At 47.5% G+C, this 22,113-nt stretch overlaps 3 protein-coding genes and 1 long non-coding RNA gene across 7 annotated transcripts; 3 read left to right on the forward strand and 1 right to left on the reverse strand.

Annotated features, from left to right (window-relative positions):
- The first annotated feature begins 368 nt into the window (after nt 1-368).
- On the forward strand, nt 369-7,078 carry slco1e1 (solute carrier organic anion transporter family, member 1E1). Of its 2 annotated transcripts, XM_029163782.3 has the most exons (16): nt 369-445; nt 638-738; nt 1,836-1,958; nt 2,032-2,173; nt 2,267-2,399; nt 2,478-2,596; nt 3,452-3,598; nt 3,690-3,788; nt 3,858-4,085; nt 4,169-4,333; nt 4,400-4,595; nt 4,676-4,841; nt 4,915-5,099; nt 5,195-5,259; nt 5,333-5,450; nt 5,574-7,078. In XM_029163782.3, exons 3-16 carry the CDS (start codon nt 1,857-1,859, stop codon nt 5,923-5,925), a joined length of 2,217 nt encoding a protein of 738 aa, XP_029019615.1. In that variant the 5' UTR covers nt 369-445; nt 638-738; nt 1,836-1,856; the 3' UTR covers nt 5,926-7,078. The 2 variants fall into 2 exon arrangements, with proteins under 2 accessions (XP_029019615.1, XP_055367906.1); XM_055511931.1 differs by lacking the exons at nt 369-445; nt 638-738; nt 1,836-1,958 and having other exon boundaries at nt 2,046-2,173; nt 2,263-2,399.
- A 1,897-nt stretch (nt 7,079-8,975) lies between these two features.
- LOC114862987 (calcitonin gene-related peptide 1) lies at nt 8,976-10,223 on the forward strand. The gene is made up of 3 exons (XM_029163784.3): nt 8,976-9,093; nt 9,452-9,589; nt 9,671-10,223. The coding sequence occupies exons 1-3, from the start codon at nt 9,014-9,016 to the stop codon at nt 9,843-9,845; spliced, it is 393 nt and encodes a 130-aa protein (XP_029019617.1). The 5' UTR covers nt 8,976-9,013; the 3' UTR covers nt 9,846-10,223.
- On the reverse strand, nt 9,030-9,819 carry LOC129604630 (uncharacterized). Of its 2 annotated transcripts, none has more exons than XR_008695679.1 (3): nt 9,682-9,819; nt 9,432-9,598; nt 9,030-9,165 (listed from the first exon to the last, which is right to left on the reverse strand). It is a non-coding gene; the product is annotated as an uncharacterized LOC129604630 (long non-coding RNA). The 2 variants fall into 2 exon arrangements; XR_008695680.1 differs by having other exon boundaries at nt 9,432-9,579; nt 9,682-9,812.
- Nucleotides 10,224-12,490: 2,267 nt separating the features above from the next.
- LOC114862840 (fibulin-1-like) lies at nt 12,491-21,537 on the forward strand. Of its 2 annotated transcripts, XM_029163562.3 has the most exons (17): nt 12,628-14,096; nt 14,330-14,438; nt 14,897-15,032; nt 15,115-15,256; nt 15,490-15,555; nt 15,667-15,756; nt 15,847-15,984; nt 16,076-16,213; nt 16,295-16,438; nt 16,524-16,646; nt 16,726-16,851; nt 16,955-17,074; nt 17,172-17,303; nt 17,699-17,822; nt 20,446-20,582; nt 20,668-20,808; nt 20,934-21,537. In XM_029163562.3, the coding sequence occupies exons 1-17, from the start codon at nt 14,042-14,044 to the stop codon at nt 21,071-21,073; spliced, it is 2,061 nt and encodes a 686-aa protein (XP_029019395.1). In that variant the 5' UTR covers nt 12,628-14,041; the 3' UTR covers nt 21,074-21,537. The 2 variants fall into 2 exon arrangements, with proteins under 2 accessions (XP_029019396.1, XP_029019395.1); XM_029163563.3 differs by lacking the exons at nt 20,446-20,582; nt 20,668-20,808; nt 20,934-21,537 and adding an exon at nt 18,112-19,476 and having other exon boundaries at nt 12,491-14,096.
- The last annotated feature ends 576 nt before the right edge of the window (nt 21,538-22,113 follow it).

Raw genomic sequence — 22,113 nt, forward strand, 5'->3', positions numbered from 1 at the left:
GGACCGAGGCGGGTTGTGCCGCCCTGAACCCCCACAGGCCTCTGCTCCACTAGATATTCACTGTCCTCAGGAAGCAGATCATGCAGATGTGCATCAGTTAATGCATGAAAGGCAGCTTTGACATTGCTGACACTGACTAAACCGTCTCCACAGACAGTTACAATAAAGTTAACCTTTTAACCAACAAGCGCCTGATGCGGTTCTTTACCTTGTGAGAACCAAAGCACCTGGTTTGCCACTAATCTGTCTCCTCCTTCAATGTCTCCCTTTCTGCTGTAAGCCCTCAAACACCCCCCCCCCCCAACCCCCAACCTCCACCCCCAGTTGGCATGTGTGCTGAATGGAAATGTTCGAGGCCTTTTGTTCGACTGGTTCCAAGTAGCAGCTCTGCTCCCAGACAGGAGAGAGGAAGAAGAGAGAGGAGCGAGGGCCTGGGAATCACTAGGTACTTTATTAAACTTATTCACTTGACCAACTTTTCAACATACAGTACTTACTGTATATTAAACCTATTTGCATTTGTGCTGCTGGACTAATGAATACTGCTGTGTGTGTGTGTGTGGGGGGGGGGTTATCCAGTCTAAACCTGGAGGGATTTACTGAAGCTATGCTAAGGCAGGTGTCACCCTCCTTTCAGTTTTCCATAGAATGAACTCAGAGCCCGAGCAGAAACCACCTTTGCTATTGCTTAAGGCGTCTCCCTACGTCCACTGACCTGCATTGATGCATCAGGAAAAGGTGAAGTTTGTCCTTTACAGTTTTTATTAGTCGCTTTGACCTGTTTTGCATAACTTATCATTACTATTCCAGCAGTGCATCAGACCCCTCCCTTTTGCAAAACAGTTAACACTGACGTCATTCAAACAGTCTAAATTTCATTGTTTTAGCTTTGGTAACCAAAGAGAAGCCAACTGTTTCTAACTATTAGAAACCAGTAAGACCAGTATGAACTCATAAATATACTCATACACTCACACAAGAATCTTTAATTTGCTATCAGCTTTTAGGCCTTAACAAGATGCCAGGTCTGTGCTTGTCTTTACCAGCCTGGATGGAGGAGGTCTAAACCAGAGACTGAGTCTCAACCGATTTGACTGTATTTTAATTTAAATGTATTTTCAATAATATTTACAATATTTCAGTTTTCTGCCACAGTTTGAAAAATGAATGTCATGAATTCAATAAATCAAAGCATTTCTTCATCTGGATCCATTTCTTTTCATAAAAGGTAAATTTGACAAATTATAAAGGCAACAAATAGCAACAGGCTCCAGTGACGATCAATGAAGCACTGATTCACACTGAGATCAGTGGTTTGTATTTTGCTGTCACCTTTGTTTTGACTGATTAGACGTGTTCATGTACTTGGTTGCAAGTTGTATTGTTTGAAGGCAAAATTAGCTTTTGCTGCATATTTCCAGTGTTTTTTGCCTTTTGCAAACAAAGCATGTCATTATGACATTGGAGACACTGTTTAGACCTGTGTGTGAACTGTTAAGAGAATGTGTTGTTTTATTGGACGGCTCTGTCAAAGCAACTGATACAAACTGTAAGTTAAGTTGTTTTCACTTGATTCAAAATAGACTTTAGAAAGACTTCTTTTCTGTTTTTAGTCTTCATCCTAATCAGCTGCTGCCGTCACTGTACAAAGAGGTGCTCCACTGATCCTCCTCCTCTAATCTCAACAAGAATCTGAACTATTCCCATCGGCCCTTTACCTACTATTACACAGAGAATAATTATTTGAATCATGAAGGTGTCTCCTGCTGAAATACATTTATTCAGACTTTAGCCTGATGTGTTTTTTATTTATCCTTTGTACGTGTGTCTTGCAGGTAGAGGCTTTTGTTTAAAGGATGGAGGAGGCAGCAGAGACCAGACAGAAGATGACCAGTCAGCAGGTTCTGTGTGTTCCTGACCAGGAGGCCAACAAACAGCCTGGACTCTCTACTCTCAAGGTATCAGATCTGTCCATGTGTAAATCAATGTGTAATAACACAAAAAGCCTAGAATGGATCTTTTGTTTTCCAGCTGTTCATCGTGGCGTTGTCGTTCGCCTATTTCTCCAAGGCCCTGGCCGGCTCCTACATGAAGAGCTCCCTCAGTCAGGTCGAAAGGCGGTTCGACCTCTCCAGCACACACGTTGGCCTCGTAGACGTCAGCTTCGAGATGGGTACTGTCCAACGGCTCATCGGCTGCTGTGGCATAATGGCCAATGGCCATACTGTTGACTTACGTCGTCTCCACTGTGTTTTCCTGGAGGTAGGCAACTTGTTGTTTTTGGCCGTGGTCAGCTATTTCGGGGCCAAGCTGCATCGGCCCAGACTCATCGCCGCGGGCTGCGTCCTCATGGCCGTGGGGGCACTTCTCACTGGGCTGACACACTTCCTGATGGGCCGGTGAACGTCCGCAGTTACAAAAAGAAAAACCCCATATGATCCTATTTATGTCAAGTTTAACCCCTCTGGCTTTCACAGATACACGTATGACACAGTCATTCAGGCTTTCCGCAATGACAGCGTGAGCATTGCTGCGTGTGGATCTACACTGGATCCAGCACTGGATCAGAAACAGCCTTCTGTGGAGGACCACAAAGGTAAGAATGAGTTTCTACATTCATTTTTGTGCTGCATGAATATTAGAAGTAAGGCAAAGGTAAAGAGCACAGTTGACACTGCTTGTAGGGAAAACAATGAATTTCTAGGGAGTTACAATCCTAATACTGCCCTGGCTTTATGTCAACTATCCCTGGAATGCATTGACCTAAGTCTGACCTGACCCAGCAGCTCAAAGCATCAGCATTTCTTACATGGACGATGCATTGAAACATGCAGGATTAAGATCAGATCATCAGTAAGGCAGCACATCCAGCTTTGGTGTATATTGGTCTCAGCATTTTGAGGAGCCTTCCTGGTCTTAGTCAGTTCCGTTCCCCCAGAAATCCACTTCCTGTTGAAATGCCATGTTTCTATTGTTGAGCCATAATTATTTTTTTCCCCCACAAAATAACATATTATGCTCGCACAGAAAGCAACATATTGATGCCTTTCATCCATTCAGACAAGCTTTATTTAGAAGCTCCGACGCAATATGGAAGTCACCTACGAGTCAGTGATGTGCACACGTGAAGCCGCATCCCGGTAAAATCATGCAACGGCAACAAAGCAGCCCCTTCGTGCGTCTGCTTTTAGATGGTCTGCATAACGGGGTCATATAAGTACAATGAAGGAGTCCTTCCCTGTGTTTGCTTTATGTTTTTATTAGGAAGGAAAAGTTTTCTAATATCAACATATGCCAACTTTTTTTTAGATACTGTACAAACAGGTTACACGCTAAAATCACACACCATCAGTAAGTGTGTGTGTGTGTGTGTGTGTGTGTGTGTGTGTGTGTGTGTGTGTGTGTGTGTGTGTGTGTGTGTGTGTGTGTGTGTGTGTGTGTGTGTGTGCAGTGTGTACGAGAGAGCCCGGTTCCAACATGTGGCTCTACGTTTTCATGGGGAACGCTCTGCGGGGAATCGGAGAAACCCCAGTCACGCCTCTGGGCATCTCCTACATCGATGACTTTGCTAAAGCTGAAAACTCCCCCTTCTACATCGGTAGGACGCGCGTATACTATACTAAATCATTTTTCATTGTTCCTCTGAGGTGGTCTTAATGTGCAGTGCTTTGTGATCTTGTGATCGGCAGCCTGTCTCCAGACCATCAGTTTACTGGGCCCCATGTTTGGCTTCCTCCTGGGCTCCTACTGTGCCAAGCTGTATGTTGATGTTGGATATGTTGACATGGGTGAGCGCCAAGCGTTGGTTTGATACAATAATTTCGTCATCGCCCTAAAGCTCTTCACCCTGTGTTCAGACAGCGTGACCATCACTCCCAGTGATTCCCGCTGGGTGGGGGCCTGGTGGTTGGGTTTCCTGGTCTCCTCTGCCCTCCTGCTAATGTCCAGCGTTCCCTTCTGGTTCCTCCCACGCTCGCTGCCCAGGCAGGAAGAAGTCAGGCCAGCCGCCACAGGTGAGACGCTGGAGGGGGCGGATGACGTCCCCATCAACAGCCACAGCCTCACGTTGACGGAGATCGCAAAAGGTAACGTAGATTTAACCTTTGTCACCTTCCAGCGGGAGCTGGGAGCATTCTTTCCCACTTGTTCTCCACTCTTTGCCCCCCAGGGTTCCTTCCATCGCTGAAGCGCCTGTTGGGAACGCCGGCCTACTTCTTGCTTCTTTGCGGCAGCCTCCTCAAGTTCAACGCCATCATTGGCCTGTTCACGTTCAAAGCCAAATATATGGAACAGCAGTTTGGCCAGTCGGCCTCCAGAGCCAACTTCCTGATCGGTAAACTGATCCGTTTGGAGCTGATGGGAAGCGCTGGCTCAATGGTGACGCTGTGTCTCCTTCTAGGCGTGCTGAACCTGCCGGCGTTCGCGGTGGGCATCTTCCTGGGGGGTCTGTTGATGAAGCGGTATAAGCTGAGCGTGGTGTCGGGGGCTCAGCTCTCCTTCGCCACGTCCTTGGCGGCGTACCTCCTCATGCTGCTGCAGTTCGGAACCAAGTGTGACAACGTGCCCGTGGCGGGCCTCACCATCTCATACAATGGGTCAGTGCTGGACCGCGGGAGGTCTCGGTCTGTGTTATACAGGCACTCTGGGCTGAAATGCCCTTTGCTCTGCGGCACAGGACGCCAGCTGTGCTGCCCCACGGCGAAGCTCTCTTCTCGGGGTGTAACAGCAACTGCTCGTGTTCAGCAGAGGCCTGGGACCCCGTGTGCTCCGACAGCGGCATCACCTACATCTCTCCATGTATGGCCGGGTGCCTCAGCTCCAGTGGACACGGCAAAAACACAGTAGGCGCACCGTTGTCACGACGATTCCCGTTTCCTGTTTTTCCGATACGCAGCTTGCGTCTTTCTTCTCCAGGTCTTCCACAACTGCAGCTGCGTGTCCAGTTCCTTCCCGGAACTGAGCAACGCATCCTTGAGGCTGGGCCAGTGTCCCCCCGCCAAGGACTGCAGCCGCAGCTTCACCTCCTACATGGCCGTGTCCGTTCTCAGCTCCTTCATCAACTCTCTGGGAACCACGCCCGGTTACATGGTCATCATACGGTTTGTCTACACAAGAGGGAAATGAAGCCAATTAGGATTCAGGCGTCGCTTCTACAGTGTGACCTGTGTTGGTGACATGTCCTCTTGTCATGCAGATGCATCTCACCAGAGCTCAAATCCCTGGCGCTGGGTATTCAGACTTTAGTAACTAGAACTCTGGGTGAGTCCACATCTCTAATAGGGCTACTAAGCATTTCCTCTGTCCAACGGCACATATGATGCTTTGTCTTCAGGTGGGATTCCAGCGCCAATGTATTTTGGAGCCCTGATTGATTTAACGTGCCTGAAATGGTCGGTGAAGAAGTGTGGAGGCAGAGGCGCATGCCGTATTTACGACTCTGATATGTACAGGTAGCGTAAACCTCAAACGTGGGACACAAATGTGATGAATCTAGATGTGCTCAGACAATTTGAGGGTAATGGAAAGGGGTCAATGTATTTTCATGCTCATGTCCACCTTTTGCTTTGCGTCAGGATCATCTTCCTCGGACTCATCACCAGCCTCAGCGGTTCGTCGTACTTCTTCCTCATTGCTGTCATCCTCCTCCTCAGACGACAGTTTCGGAAACCTCGGCAGGGACCGGAGGCGCTGCAGCCAAACGTAGCAAAGGACGTGGAGCTTAAGGCCACGTCCCGGCCCACGGAGGGCCCCGCTGAGGCCGGCGGGCCCGCCTCCACAAACAGCACACCAGAACCCCCCGCTGAGCTGACCAGCGAGGGAGTAGAGGCAGAGATGGAGGACGCCGGACCGTCCCGCGAATCGACGCGCAGCAAAGAGGCCGCTGGTCGAAAGGCGGCGTCAGCTGCCGTTTCGTCAGCGTTTTGACCTGTGTGCCCACAGCACGTGTCCCGGGGAATGTGCAGTGTTTGGAGCACACCGTGTTCCAGACTCGTGACCTGTGTCGCACACAGTAACCGAATGTCACGCTGTGAAACAAGCTGCAGGTACAGAACGGACACGTTATGCCCTCTGAGCAAAGCTCATTTGACCTGCAAATCCTTGATGACCCATGTTCAAGAGAATCAAAATATTTATGTGTAACTGATGAAGTCGAATGGTTTTTAATATTATAATGAGCTGGGCGCTCAGTAAGGACACTAGAATGACAGGGCCACAGAACTACACACATCAGGGCTTAAAATGACCACTGCAATCACTGAAACGATCCAGCAGCTCCGTTGACCAAGGACTCGTCCAGTACCATGCGATCAATTAACAAGACCCCCGGTGCAGCTGCTGTACAGTAGGTGACAGAGACGCCGGCTGTTTATTCGTGTATGCGGATGCATCGCTCACCAGGACGAGTCAGTGAAACCTGTGTAGGTGCTCCTCTGTCCGCGAGCCGAGCAAGTTTCAACAGCAGACCTCATCAGAGGCTTCATTATCTTCAGTCGCAGCGGCTGCTTATCCGCTAATCGCTCCCCGGTGACTTCTGCTCCCTCTCGTGTCCACTGCTGGAGGGAATACTAATGGGGCCGCTCCGAGCTCGCTCGTCTGACATTGTCCTGCCCTGAATGTGAAAATGTGGGCGTTCACTGGACTGTAGTATGTATGTGTCTATTTTCATCAGGCTTTTTGTAAGACTACAAGCTAAACTGTGATGAGAGTCCCAGTCCACGGTTCCCAAGACTATGTTACATGAACAGACTGGAAGTCCTACACATGCTGCCCACATTCTCCTCCTGTGTCTTGTGCCTGTTTTAGTCGTAAGCTTTCTAAATATAGCCCGCATATAAAATAGATTGGTTAAATATTTATTGTGTTAATTATGTTTAAAAGTCGTTTTGATCAGCACGAGTTTGCAAATGAATTTTCAAATACTGTAGTCATTCACTTGTTCTGGCTGAATGAATCACTCAAGTCACTGCATTTGTGGACTATCAGCCTGAAATAGCTGAAGTGTTTGTAACAGTAATGCAGTCATCATCCATAATATGCAAATGAGTCATTAAATGAAGTCCTAAGTCCAGTTCCTACACACACTGACAAATATCCAGTGACTTGAACCTCCTCAGGATGCTTACGGGAAGCTCACAGAGGTGATTATTGGACCCCAGTGGGTTCAGGGGTTTTTGTGTCCATTAAGGCGCCGCTGCCTCTCTTTTTGTTCACAGCTGTGGGTAAAACCACCAGCACTTCCCAGCAGCCAGCAGCCCCGTGGAGACGCTGGGTTGAGCTCTGTGGACGCAGAGGACCCCGCGCCGCCGTGATGCTGTGAAAGTGATGCTAACGCCGATCAGCCCTCGGCTGAGTGCGGTGCATTTGTCTGATCGTTGCGTTTTTATGAGCGTGTTTCAGGTCTGTGATTTTTTGCTTAGTTCTGCTGAGTTTAGATCAGATCTTATGCAGCAATGGAAATAGATCTACAGCATATGGAGGCATTAAAATCTATTTAATCAACCAGCCATTATTATTTATTGAATGAAAAGAAGCAGATTTGGTTATGTCACATTTGTGTTTTTGTCAAAGCTGGAAAGATATCATCACAGTACAATGAATTGATGGATTGGTTGCATTAATATTTAAACATGGATCATTTAGATCCCTGTTCACATGAAGACAAATTTCTTTGTGTTGTTCTTCGGCAACCTGTTGTGAGTCCACTAATCAACCCTTTCAGCTGTTACTCAGTAACTGTGACCTCATGTTCCTCAGCTCGTAGCTAACTTTGACCAGAACAGAAAAGATGTGGATCAGAAAACCCGAAGCAATGAGCCGAAAGGTCCCAAAATAAAGGGAGCTCAGTCACAATTACACACTCATTTCATCCAGTATTGATTATAGCCGCTTTAAAGTTGCATCATATTAAGTTTAATAAGTTTTGAGCAAACTTTGGCAAAGTGATGCAACTGCTGCTGTTCTGTGTTTTCCCGGGTCAGATTTTCCATGTCGCATGCTTGTGTTTCACTTTTCATTGACCATCACTTCCCTCATTAGTGCCTCGTTTGTTTGCGACGTGTCCCATCACAAAACCATCCAATATTAATGATAATTCATCTTAACATTTATTATTCATCATCACCGAAGCTCAGAGGGAGGCACCGAGGCCAGAGTCTGGTGACGTGTCTCAGAGTCAATAGAAAGACATCTTTTCACTTTGACAGTGTCCCTGGTGTGGGTCTGTGGCGGGTCAGTCCTGGTCCTGGATGCTGATGGCAGTAGTGACGAAGATGATGATGAGGGTGGTGACGCGCAAAGTGTCTGCATGTCTCTATTACATTTCTCTGTGCGTGCATGGGTTTTAAAAGCATGGAGGTGCAGGTAGGACATATGTAATTCTTTATTAGTCTCCCTGAAACAACCAGCCCACCCCTCCCCGCCGTCCTGAATCTGTGTAGATGAAAATGCATGGCTATATTTGGAGAGAGCTGATGTCACAAGTGGTTTGAGCGGAGAGCCTATAACTGTTGCAGTCGGTTTGTGTGACAGTCTGACAAAGCCCGGACTGCTCCGGTGAAAGCTTGGGATCTGCTACTACAGCCGAGCACAACAGAAAGTAAGTACTCTGCCGCTGCATCTTGTCTCTTTGTGATTGGTATAATCATGTTTTAGGGGCATTTCTGATTTTTGATTTCTGTTTATCAGGTTCAAATAAATGTAAGTTATTTGTCTGCACGTAAATGTGAGGCTTTAACTACTTAATAAGGAAAAACTATTAAAATGAAAATTATTTATGTAATTACATAAACATACATACATTACATTTCTTTATTCTACTGAGAATAATTTTCTAAGCATCAACTAGACTTCAAAGCAATATTTAATGACAAATATCAAGAACTTATTGATGCTGCGTTACATTATGGCTTCAGTAAAAACCACAGTGCATCAATTCTACTGTACGCCATTTGCATGTGTTGCATTCCCAGGTTCCTGCTGCAGCGCCACAAATCCAACTTTACCGTTCCACACCATGCATCACCTGCGGGTCCCCGTGCTGCTCGTCACGCTGCTTGCGCTGCTGCGCTGTGTCACCGCCGCGCCAAGCCACAGGTAGGAGACGTGTCGCAAACAGGACCGTGGGGCTTTCCAGGGCTTTTGTATAGTTACCAGCAACAGACGCAGCTGCAGGAGATATGGGTGGGAGTAAATATCGATATTGCTGCTACAATTCTGACTTGATTCCTGATTTTAGAATTGCCGGTGATTGCCGTCACCGCAGTCAGGAACAGCTGAGTATCAGTGAAATCATGAGTAACACTATTGACGGCTACAGTAACTGGAGGTGGAGGCAGCTCCAGTTAGTGTCAGATTGTCCTCCTTACTCCAGGGAACAGCAGCTGCAGCTTTGAAGAGGGTAATATCAGCTATCAGTGTGAAACGATTTGAACCTTCTTCCTCTGTGATTCAGGTACTTCAGTCCCCGCTCATCCAGCGAGCAGGAAAGCGCCCTCCCCGGGAGCGAGGACTGGTTGGCTGAGCTGTCCTCCAACCCGTTCCTGGGCCTCGTGGCTGCACGGCCGCAGAGGGGGCTCCCTCCTACAAACAGGTAACGGGCCTTCGCACAAATCAGTCTGGACTGGATCAAAACCAAGTAGCAAAACCCCTTAACCCAATTTTATTTTTTTAGTCACCACTTACAGAAAAGGAAGTGCAACACAGCCACCTGCGTGACCCAGAGGCTAGCAGACTTCCTGGTTCGGTCCAGCAACACCATCGGCACCGTCTACGCGCCGACCAACGTGGGATCCGCCACATATGGCAAGAGGGACCTACTGCAGCCGCCCCGCTACAGGCCTCTCTAGTACGAAGCGAGAAACTTCACCAGCGCTCCCAGTGCTCCGATGATGTAACCAGTCATCTTATGTAACAAATGTCTGTGAGAATGACGCTACTAATGATGAAACCAGTGGTAATGATGTTTATGAGTGTTCGTTGTTTGTTTATTTTAGAAACTTCAAAAAAAAACAGTGCCTTTAATTTAAACCATTAAAATCAATGTATGCTTTTTTTCCGCTCTGTTGCTCTGTTAATACGCCTCAACACTGGCATGATGTGAATATTAAAATACTTAAAAGTAATGCATAAAAAATAAATAAAAGAAGAAGAAGACAGATGTAAAGCCATACAAAGTCAATGTCACTCTGGTGTTTTTGATAACAAAATAAAAATCTTTTACAAAATCTTCCAAGAGTTTGAAGTCCCGTGATTACACGTCACAAGGCTGCGAGTCATTAATATCTAACAGACGAGATCGTTCAAACAGGACTTGCTTACACCTGCACACAGGCCACAAAAGAAGCTGCTGTAGTAAATCACCTGCTGTTTAACGCTTCACAGAGTAAAGACCTCATACAGTAAATCAACAGCAGCAAATAACGTTGAGCTTCCATTTCCTCAGTGAAGTCAAAATAGGAGAAACCTTAGATTTGTGTCTGATCCTATTAAAATGTTGCAGGACACTAGAAGGAGAATGTATGTGCTGTAACTGAGGCCACTAATAAAAGCATAATAAGCTGTTCCTGTTTAATTTGCAGTACATTATCTTATTGTTGTTTACCAACTGAGCTGATAACTCCTATACTGTATAATGACAGTAACTGATACTTGTTTACATGATCCTTTTTAAATACTCAAGGACTAATTTCCTGGGTACGTCTTTTTATCTTCCATACACTTTATTAAAATCCTTTTCATCTGCAGCTGATTAAATGTTGTCGTCAACGGAGGCTGTGACTCAGCGTTCTGTCATTTTCACGGTTAAAACCTCACAAATAACCAGCTGCACCTTTTTCCCAATTAACAATGCAACAAATAAACACCATTTACCTGCTTTACTCTGTCTGACAGAACGGTGACTACACTTATGCATTGTCCACATACTGATGTGTACCTGCAGGGGGCATTCTGGGTAGCGTAATGAAAATCAAGAGGGGAAGTATGACGCACGCCATTAACCCATGTTTGATTAACAGTGACCCGACCATCTCAGACGCCGACACCAGTGCTCCCATGCGTGGTTTACCCCACCGACAGAAAAAGGCTTCGCAAAAATAGAACAAGTGCCGCCTTTTGCTGCTGAATCCAAAAAACACGGCAGTCATTATCTGTCAAACACCCCGGCAGCGGATGGGGATGGTGTCAAGATCTGTTGCTTACTTGATGTGAAACCGCAAATGGCGCCGCACTTCAGCTGGCGGTTAAGTTGTTTATCACCACAGTAATGATAGCTGATGAATGTTTTGATGGAATTTTTTCAATCTGATTCATGATTATGTGACCGCATTAACCTCTGACATTGAAGGTATAGCTGTGATCCAAAAATATAAGAGATGGACATCATGGTGCCAAAACTCAAAACAAAGCACTATAACCTACGTGTACTTAGTACACACAAGTACTATATACAGCATTTAGTATGTCAAATTGTCTTCATTTATTTATACTGCAATAATTGAAAATTATTGCTGATAAGCACATGTAGCTGTTGTACCATCCTGATAAATAAGTACAGTATGACACAATAAACACAGCTTAGGTATGTGGTGATAAAAGGATGGAGCTTTTAAGGGGTCAAAGGTTGACATACTGTACTGTAGCATGAGCAGAAGGAGAAATAATTGATGTAATTAAGCTCACAGCTACCACCCAAGGTAAGCTGCAGATACAGCACAGTATGTGGGTGGGTGGTGGAGGAGAACCCAGACAAAGCTGCCATTTACTTCTAACTTATTTGATCAACATTTATCCACCAACAATATGTTAATCATTAATCAACATGTAGTATTATAAACATGTGTGGAACATAACCTCTTTTCGAAGCCCATACATGTCCCTATGTCAAGAACAGACTTTGTCCACAGTACAAATTGTCCACAGTCCCCACACACACACACACACACACACCCCACCCTCCCGCTCTCCGTAGTTTATGTAAACACGGAAGTTGCGTGTGTGGAATCAGTGCGCTACTGCTGTATGTGTTTAACGAGGCATTTGGTCAGCTCATCAACTACTAGTTGAGTAGTGAATATTGACTATTTCACCTGAACATTTAACAAATCAAACTCCATTACTTGTCACATTACATTACATGTCGTAAGCTAGTGTGAGCCTGACGTCAGTAGCTTCGTTCTTTTCTAAACGCAATGATATAAAAAGGAGACAGTCATGTGCGTCGTACCGTTTGTAGAGCAGGTGAAAATGACCTAAGCTATTTTATACTTTAACCTAGATAACGAGGCAGTGAATGCAGTTGATATGTTGATCCACTTCATATGAAACTTTAATCTTCCCTGGCAGCTGTCGTCCCAGATTCAGTCTGCTGACCTGGCTTCAGCAGGTGCTGACATCAAGGCCGTGTCCGGCTGAATACAGGTCAGGATTGGTGACAATTCCAGCTCCATTCAGTTTTTTATTTGGTTGTCGCAAAGATATATCGTTTTGCGTTCGTTAGACATTAATTGATTATTCACTGACTGAAATGATTAAACTCAGTAGCTATTGTAACTAAAAACTATTATCTGTGCGCTGTCTCCCCCTTGTGGACATGCAGTTACAACACGTCTAATGTTAATGGATTATCACATTAGATTATCACATTTTCAGCTAAATATTTACATGAAAAAAGGAGCAGAGCAGGTACGATACTATTCAATAAGAACTACAGGCCTTGTCACCTGCACATGAATATCTAAATGTCTTGACTTTCACTTGTGCTTCCCAATTAGTTTGTTGAATGTGGTTGTGATGTACAGTAAAATTTGTATCTCTTGGGGGCTGCAATTGCTGCAAGCTGACAACAGTAAGAACTGGATTTTTCTCGTCCTCTGACTGCTGCTTTACTCTCTCCCTTTCTTTTCTTAAGCTTTTCTTTCTTTTCAGTAAGATCTTGGCCACGTTACATCCAGCTGACCAATAGAAAGGCTTTTGCCTTGGATTATGTTGTTAGCACCCCTGGTGTTGTGCCATTTCTCCATGGAAACAATGGAAGTGGCCAAGTAGACACGACCATGGGGCAAATTGTTGGCATTGCACTGGAATTGGCTGGAATTTTACTGCAGTGCATTATAGTGTAGATAAGTAGTTTTTCTAATAAACTGGCCAGTGAGCGTAATTACTACATTTAAGTATTATTATTGAACAAAAGTAAATATTTTGTTTTGTTGTTTTTAGGTATTTAATCTATAATAAACACCTTATAAATCAACAGCAGCGAGGAACATTAAGCTTCCATTTGCTCAGTGCAGGTAACTTGGCAAAATAGGAGAAAATGCTTTGGCACGAAACCTTAGTTTTGTGTCTGATCCTATTAAAAATGTTATATAGCACTAGAGGGAGAATAGATGTCCTGTAATTAGATGCAGCTTATAAAAGCATAATAAGCTGTAGTTGATTGATTTGTAATAATTATAGTAATCTATAATTACTGGAATCACAATTGCAATTTTCACGTGTGATGCGTTTTCTAATAGCAATTACAACTTTGTCCATCTGACGGCGCTGTTACCCCCTAGAACTTGAAACTGATATTAGTTTTTCTATTTGTTACATTAATTTCACTTAGCGCCAGATTGTGTTGCATATAAATTAGTTGTTAAAACTAAATATGTCTTTGTTTTGTTACAATTTAAACCATACCTTTTTAATGAAAAAAATGCTCTGGTTGTTACTTTTATTATTTTTCTCTTAATTTTCTAAAGAAATAAAAACTAATTTAAACCTAATATTGTACCTAAGGGCCACCGTAGTAACTCAAGGCTCCTGCCGCGCGTGTTCTAGTCGCTCGCGCGCGTCCACCCCTCCCTCGGCGCCCCCTCCCTCAGACCGCAGACGGAGAGGTTAGTGTCTCCCGAGCCGCTGCTCGGACTGTGATGTCGCTCTTTCTGACGGAGAAAGTTTCACAAGGAGAGACGCGCCGTCCTCAGCTGTAAATCAGCACCTACTCATTATATCGCCTAGAAATAAAGCGGCGATAGTTGGCTTGTTTTAACTGGGGACGATGGCGCAGTGGACGATCCTGGTGCTTTCTCTATGCGGGGTTCTGCACGGACAAGGTAAAAGCGACGCTCAGGTTGGTGCTGAGCTGCGGAATGTTTAAACTTATTTAATTGTGTGTGTGGGGGGGGTCCTTGTGCAATTGTGTTCTACTTTGTAGAAGAGTGTGGGACCACTTAGATTTAATCTGACTCACTCCCTGGCGCTCAGGGGCTGCCTTAGTCTTTCTTTCCATCCACCGTCTCATGCAGACCTCTGCTGACTTTTTTTTTTTTTAATCCAAACCCTGCAGGGATCCGACCTCCTACTGTACCAGAGTGCTGTCAGGATGGCAGGACTCGGGCCTCTAGAGGACAAGACTGCTCGGTCCTCCCGCTGATCTCCTCCTCGCAGACATGCAGGTGAGCAACACCTGGTTTCTCCAACAGCCTTGCTCCTGAGAGTTTTATTACAGGAATGGCCTCATATATTTAAATGAAATTGAAATTGGAAACAAGCCTTAAGTGGATGTGCGTGAATATTACTGTGGACACTGGAACATGATCAGCTGATGTGGGCTCGGGCTGCAGGCGATGCCTCCTAATAGCTACTTAGGACAGGCGCTAAGTGCCCCCCTGGAGCATTCCTAGCACATAAGGGTGTGAGAACGAGGAGGCGGTGACCGATGCAACACCTGGTCCACACATGGAGGTCAGAGGAACCAAAATGTGCCAGGGAAAAGCACAGCATTTCCTGCCGTGGCTCCTCTGACCGTCCTGATGTCAAAAACATTTCTCTCCTATTTCCACTGGCCGGTTTTAGTGTCTTTTCTTGTTGCGAGGGACGTTTGAAACTGCGTTTTTGGCCTTTTTGTTTCCAGGATCAGCCAGGAGCAGTGCTGCGCGGCGGCGGCGGAGGACGACCTCTGCGACAGCGGCGTCGCCGTGGGCCTCGCAACAGGAGAATGCGAGCAGGCCTTCGTCCGGAGCGAGCCCTGCCGGAGTCTCGTTTCCAAGGTGACGGCGGCGCCCTCACGCGTGGAGCAGCTGCCGCGGAGTCGCGCTTTGACGCCAGTGCCTTCTTTTTGTTTCCCTTTAGAGGTGCTGCGACTGCTGCCTGCTGGGCCTGATGGAGGCCAAGCGGGGCTCCAGCTGTGAGTTCCAGGGCCTGACGCTGGGGGGGCTGTGCGCAGACACGGCCAAGACCTGCTGCAGCAGGAACACGGCAGACGAAGCCACAGGTGAAAGACTTAGAGGATCCACACATGGGGGGGGGGGGGGGGGGTCGACACTTGCCAAATGGTGACTGGGTGCCATCTGGCAACTTGTGGCTCCTAATCCTTATCGCCTACAAAGCTTTCAAACCGAAAAACAGTAAAGGCTAGAAAAACAGCTGTCCTATATGTGAGAGGGGCTTTCGTGTTAGACCCCAAAACCAATATTGGATTTTTAATTTTTTTTAATTTCCCACCAGCTGTGACGGAACCGCCTCAAGCCAGCGCTGCGGCCCATCCCCCGATGGAACCGGACAGCTGTAGAGGTTTGGCACCTTCATTTCTTTAATGGGGTCTTCTGCTCGCTGTTGGCTGGGACACGTTACCGTGGTCTAGCGCAGGCACGACTTCTTCAGCCGTCTCTCCACTGTTTTCAGCCTCCAACTGCTCGCAGCTGTGCGTGGGGCGCGGGACGTGCGCCTGCCGCGACGGCCATCGGCTGCGGGAGGACGGCGTGACCTGTGAGGGTGAGCGCACGGTAGTAAATAGATGGGGGAGGTCTTTTTTTTCACCTGTGGACTTGTGCAAGCCAGATGTGCGATCTGTCGCCCCGCCAGATGTGAACGAGTGTCTGACTGGCAGCCACGACTGCGTCCTGGGCCAGGTTTGCATTAACACGCCGGGCTCGTTCCGCTGTCAGAGGGAGGTCGGCTGTGGCACCGGGTACGAGCTCTGGGACGACAACAGCTGCCAAGGTGACGCTGGGGAGGTCACAGCAAAGGGAACCTAACACTAAAGGGTTTCATCCAGTAATTATCCATTCATTATTCAAACCTTTTGCTCCAGACATTGATGAGTGCTCCACGGGGCTCCATAATTGTGGACCAGACTTCACGTGCACCAACACAGAGGGCTCCTTCCGCTGCCTCCCAAAGCAGACGTGCAGCGCCGGCTTCACTCAGGACGCCGTCGGCACTTGCATCGGTGAGACTCCGCCTCCACTCGTCTGAAACCACCCCGGAGTTTGAAATCGGCTCGACTCGCTCTGCCTTTTGTCCTCCCCAGACATAAACGAGTGCGTGGTCCTCCCGAGCCCGTGCCCTCCCGTCCACGCGTGCGTCAACACGGCGGGGTCCTACGCCTGTCGCCGCAACGTGGTGACCTGTGGGCGGGGCTACCGCCTCACCGAGGACGCCACGCGCTGCGAAGGTATGCGGCCGCCACAGGACCCGCCTCTTTGCCCCGGGCCACTCCCCCCCAACACCCCCCCCCCTTTCTCTGTCTCTGTCTGCAGATGTGGACGAGTGTCGCGAGAGGAACACGTGCGGCGACCACGGCTGCGTGAACCTCGTGGGATCGCACCGCTGCGAGTGCCGGACCGGCTTCATCTTCAACAGCATCACCAAGCTGTGCGAAGGTACAGTGTGAACGACTCAGGTTTGGTTTCGATCATAACATGTAAACACTTTTGATTAACTCACGCTTATGTTTCTTAGACATCAACGAGTGCCGGTACTACCCAGGGCGGCTCTGCGCCCACAGGTGTGAGAACACGGAGGGGTCCTACCGCTGCAGCTGCACCACGGGGTTCAAACTGTCCAGCGATGGTCGAAACTGTGAAGGTGTGTGTGTGTGTGTGTGTGTGTGTGTGTGTGTGTGTGTGTGTGTGTGTGTGTGTGTGTGTGTGTGTGTGTGTGTGTACTTTACTGACCTCCATGTTGGCAGATGTCAATGAGTGTGACGACCAGCCTTGCAGCCAGGAGTGTGCCAACGTGTACGGCTCCTTCCAGTGTTACTGTCGCCGTGGCTACCAGCTGAGCGACGCCGACGGGATTACGTGCGAAGGTGAGGCACACGTCCACACGTTCCGTCGCGGTGGGCAGAGCCTGGTCCTCCAGCGTCTTCATACAGTAAGCCGCCGTTGTTTTTCGTTCCCTTCCAGATATCGACGAGTGCGCTCTGCCCGCCGGAGGCCACGTGTGCTCCCACCGCTGCGCCAACTCACCGGGGAGCTTCCACTGCACCTGCCCGCCCTCTGGCTACATGCTGGCCCCCAACGGGCGCACGTGTCAAGGTACGGACCAACCGCTGGAGAGGTGACGCGATTATTCAAAGTGAAATCTTTAATCAAATTTCCCTCATCAATGCAATAAAAAAGCAGAGTGATAATAACATTTGACTTTTGCCATATCAAGGCTACAGATGTAGAGAAAATCAATCAAACACCTTTAATTAAATAACTTTGGTTTGAAAATGGAACCTGGACGTTGGTCCCAGATGCAGGTCTCACAGGCCGCCAGCAGATGTCCCTGTTCTGCCTGGAGCCTTTGTTATAAGCAGAGGCTTGATTTCAGCCCACCTGTATTAAAGCTGCTCAGTGCGTCACCAAGCTTCCCCTTCGCCGTCACTACCAACTGCCCGTGCGTCTCGTTTAATTTCATCCAACATGTTTTTTTCTCCCGTTCGTAGATGTGGATGAATGTGCAGCAGGGGTTCACACCTGCTCGGCCTCCGAGACCTGCTTCAATGTCCACGGAGGATTCCGCTGCCTGTCCTTCAAATGTCCTCCAAACTTCCGACAAGCGGCACACGGGTGAGAGCTGCTCCTTACTCACTCACGACTCGCTGTTCATATGAAAGGGTTGTCTGCCTCGAGCCGAGCATCCGGCCGGCTCTTACTTCATGTCATGGGGGTTTCGCTCGGTTTTTGGTGCCGCTGTCGCCATTTCCTCACCGCTTCTCAGCCGAACAGGTTTCCAGCCGGCGACTGAAAGCTGCCCAGCTCTGTTTCCCCGTCTTTTCCGCTCCAGTGTCTGTTGTGTGTGCAGCCGTTGTGGCCCTTCATCACAGTGAGCGCTGCATCTTTCAATTTGTGCTTTCAGCCGTTGTGAGCGCATGGCTTGTAAGTTCACGCAGGACCCGGCGTCGTGCTTGTCGCTCCCCCTGAGAGTCTCCTTCTACAACATCACCTTCACCACAAACACGCCCGTCCCCGCCGACGTTTTCCGCATGGGGCCCTCCAATTCGGTGCCGGGGGACGACATGGTCTTCAGCCTGGTGTCCGGCGATGAGGAGGGATACTTCACGGTGCAGCAGCAGGCTCATGGAGGGGTGGTGTCACTGCAGCGCGCCCTGTCGGTGGCCCGGGACTTCCTCCTGACTGTGGAGATGAGACTGATTCGCTACGGAACCGAACACGTTTACGTGGCCAAGGTCGCTGTGTTCATCACACACGAGCAGCCCATCGTGTCAGGATGAACCCAGCCGGGGACTCCTTAGCATTCCTGCCAGGCCACGCCCCCTTCCTCATTTCCCCTCTGGTCCCAATCACCTGGTCATCTGTCAGCTGCAGATGCCGGTGCCTTCACTTTCTGGTTTGTCTAGAGGTGTGCTCTTTCTTTATGTCACTTCACCGAGGCCCCTGTCTACAGAATCCATTTAACAGTCGCACCAGGACCAGTTTAGCTGTGCTTTAGATTTCTGGTCTTGCTGTATGCTAAAAGGGGACTAAATAGTTTACAGTATAAAAGAGGACAGAAAACATCAAGTCAGGAGAACTTAAAGCAGACACATTCACAAGTAAGCATTCTGTCTCTGTTCCACTTCATTGTCAATTCTCTACAGTGTTTAATGTGAATATTGCTACAGAATAAAAGCTTTCAGTCCTAGTTTTGATTCACCTCAACACACACACACACACATACACACACACACACACACACACTATACCTGTATATAATACAATACAATACCTGGACTGGACCTGGAAAGCAAAAGTTCACCTTGAATGATTCTCGGGCGATGGGTAAATGGATTACATAGACATCATTGTGTCAATGTGTGGCAATGTGATATGATGAAGAGCAGACTTCTCCTGGTCACATCTACACTTCCATATTAGAAGGAATGCATCATAACAATTGCAAAATATTTCTTTAAGTGATTAGTAAAAACCTTGTATAAATATATTTTCCTGTGGGTTGTCTACTTTAAGAATAAATAAGAACAGGCAAATGTACTGTCTACTGTAAGGCTGCTTTTTCATCTGCTGAGATGCGTGCAGTTTACACCGCTACCACTAGATGGCGGTCGTTAGCTGCAGCTGATGTGGGACCCGTGTCAGCGTTTCTCACTTGGATTAATGATGATGATTGATGAACCTGACGTCCCAGCGGCAGCGTCTCATGATGTGTACTCTCTGCATGTTTGAAATTAAAACATGACAGTGATCACAGTGATAACAAAAATGGCTTCTCACTCTGTAATGCCTCACACACACACATTCACTGGCCACGGTTCTGCCCGTCCTCGCATGCTTCCTCCACTGTGGTCACTTATGATGCTCGGGCCCATTTTTCCTACGCTGCGTTCCAAGCGGGGCCCCGCCGTAGGATCAAACAGACCTCGCCTCAGTGGACGGCAGGAAAAATAAGCCTGGCACTCGTTCATGGGCACCTGGTGTCCCGCCAGCATGGGGGCTTAATTAGTGGTGGAGCTCGCATGACGGATGGCTCTCTCTTAGTGTTGGTATTGGGTGGTTATCAGTTAATTTGCTGTAAATGATACCAAAGGGCCAGTTGCTGCGTTGGGTCAGCTGGAGAAATGCAACCAGACAAAATTTCCACTGTTCCTCTTTCACCGCCGTGGTTTCTCTGTGGGGATTTAAGGCATATAGAGCTGATTGAACATGCAAATACGCGAAGTGCATGTGGTGATCGCGAACGTTATCCGTCCGATTCTCTACGAGCCCATTATTCATCTGTGGTGTTTCACTACTACTATGAAATACCCACAATCATCTCTGTGGCTTTCAGCGGACGACTTGGACTCACCTGCTCGCTGCTAATTACACGCCTCTGCTTCTCCTGCAGTTATTTGAGGTTATACGTGAAAGCGCTACTGTCTTCACGTCAGGGAACCCTCACGAACACGATTTCATGGTTTGGCCTCTTTTTCAGACACCCTCTGTTGGTTCACCATAGAGGTCTATGGGGCTATTCAGGGGTTGCCAGGTCCTTGTTGCTGCAGCGTTTCATCCTGTTGTATTCTGTGTGTAAACAGATCAGCCACAACATTAAAACCACTGACCTCGTGCTGCTGAACATGATAAATCCTCTTGTTGCAGGATGTTCCCTTTAGGAATTGGACAAACTGTTATTGTCCGCTCCCCACCGTCCTCGTTCTTTTTCATTATCTCCATCTGCTCTCAAACCCAGGAACGATGCCCCGGTCAGCGTGCGCTGCATTAAGGCCTGCCAAAGCGATGACGTCAGCTGCGCTCTGAACCCCGTGCACCTCATCACCCACAGCTTCCTCTCCCTGCCGACTTTCAGGGACTTCACCCAACCAGAAGGTAAGATGGAGTGGTACAAAGCAAGTCAGTGGCGCTGCAGCTTTCAGATAGGGCTTTATAACTTCGATGTCCTTTCACCCAACAGAGATAGTTTTCCTACGGACGACAGCAGGCGCTAACGCCAGCCCGCTCTCTGCTTCCTCTGACGTGCTCTTTGACATCCTGTCAGCTGATGACCAACTCTCCTTTGATGTCGTTAAGCGTCTCCATCACGGCACAATTATGGGTAAGACAAAAGAGTCACATTTGGAACCAGGTTTTACCATTTACTTGTGCTAATGATGAATTTACTTGCTTTTCTCCCCAAACCAAGTTCATTTGCTTGTTCTAACCCATGCCCCCCCCCCCCAGGTGTAGTCCGGCAGGTGAAGCCCATCATCGGTCCCCAGGATCTTGTGCTGGAGGTGGCTTTGAACTATTTAAAGTCAGGGGTCATCTCCCATCGCAACGTTGTCATTGTTCATGTCTTCGTCTCTGAGTTCTGGTGGTGAGCTAAGAAGAAGTGAATGAAAAATCTGCACCTAACTTCATGTATTATAATTATTTAAAGGAGCAGTAGCAACCTACTAACTGTCCTGGTGTTCATCATCTTGGAAGCAAATCCACCAGTGTGACAATTATAAAAGCTGGTAATGTTCATCTCATAGGAGAAATTAAATAAAATGTTATGTTATGTTAAAATGGTACGTCCCCAGCATCCCACAGATCATGGCTGGCTGAAAAGCTGCACGTCAACTAATTAAGATGTATTTTCAGTGTGCTGAGTGCTTAGGTGTTTACTTTAAATTTAGAATCCACTTTTGGGTACCTTGTGGAACCGTTTGGACGGATCACGGCCTGAAAATCAGGATTCTTTTCATAATAAAATGGTTCTTATGACTCGCTTTCAAAATATATTGCGTTCCTACCATGTAACTGCAACCATCTGTAAATAATAAAAACTTAGTGCGGTTAATTGTGTTGATGCTTTTTACAACAGCAGACTAAACCAGCCTCTTTCTGGTGAGCATTGAGGCTTTCAGAATAACAAAAATCTGATAGGATGTCCTGTTTTTCCTGTAACCCAACTCTCCAGTTGCCCCATCAGACCAAGCCATTTTCAGTGTGTGAGGATATTTCCAGTTATTCCATTCAGAGAATGAAAAATGGGAATACTATACTGGGAATGTTTGGGCCTTGAATACCTCATCTTAAAGCTGACAAATTGCTTGAGCTGGATACGTCTCACCATCCATAATCAACTGCCTTCCTGCATTGATCTGCCCCTCACCACTGCTCTGCTGGTCCCGGCCAGGGAAAACACATACAGAGGAAAATCCTCTAATCTAAGCGCTGCCACTCTGCATGAAAGTCTCAAGCTCGTCCTGTGGCTTTGTTGCTGCAGCTGCAACAATTGTCCCACAACTCGTCTGCACCGAATGAACGGATCTTCAGATCTTTTAAGCTTGGCCTTTTGTAAATGAATGGATTTTTAAAGTGTGTGTGCAGCTGTACAGAATTTCTATTTCAGACATAGAGTAGCTGAATGAAA

The sequence above is a fragment of the Betta splendens genome, chromosome 9 (genome assembly GCF_900634795.4).
Source record: "Betta splendens chromosome 9, fBetSpl5.4, whole genome shotgun sequence".
In the NCBI taxonomy this organism is placed as follows: Eukaryota; Metazoa; Chordata; class Actinopteri; order Anabantiformes; family Osphronemidae; genus Betta; species Betta splendens.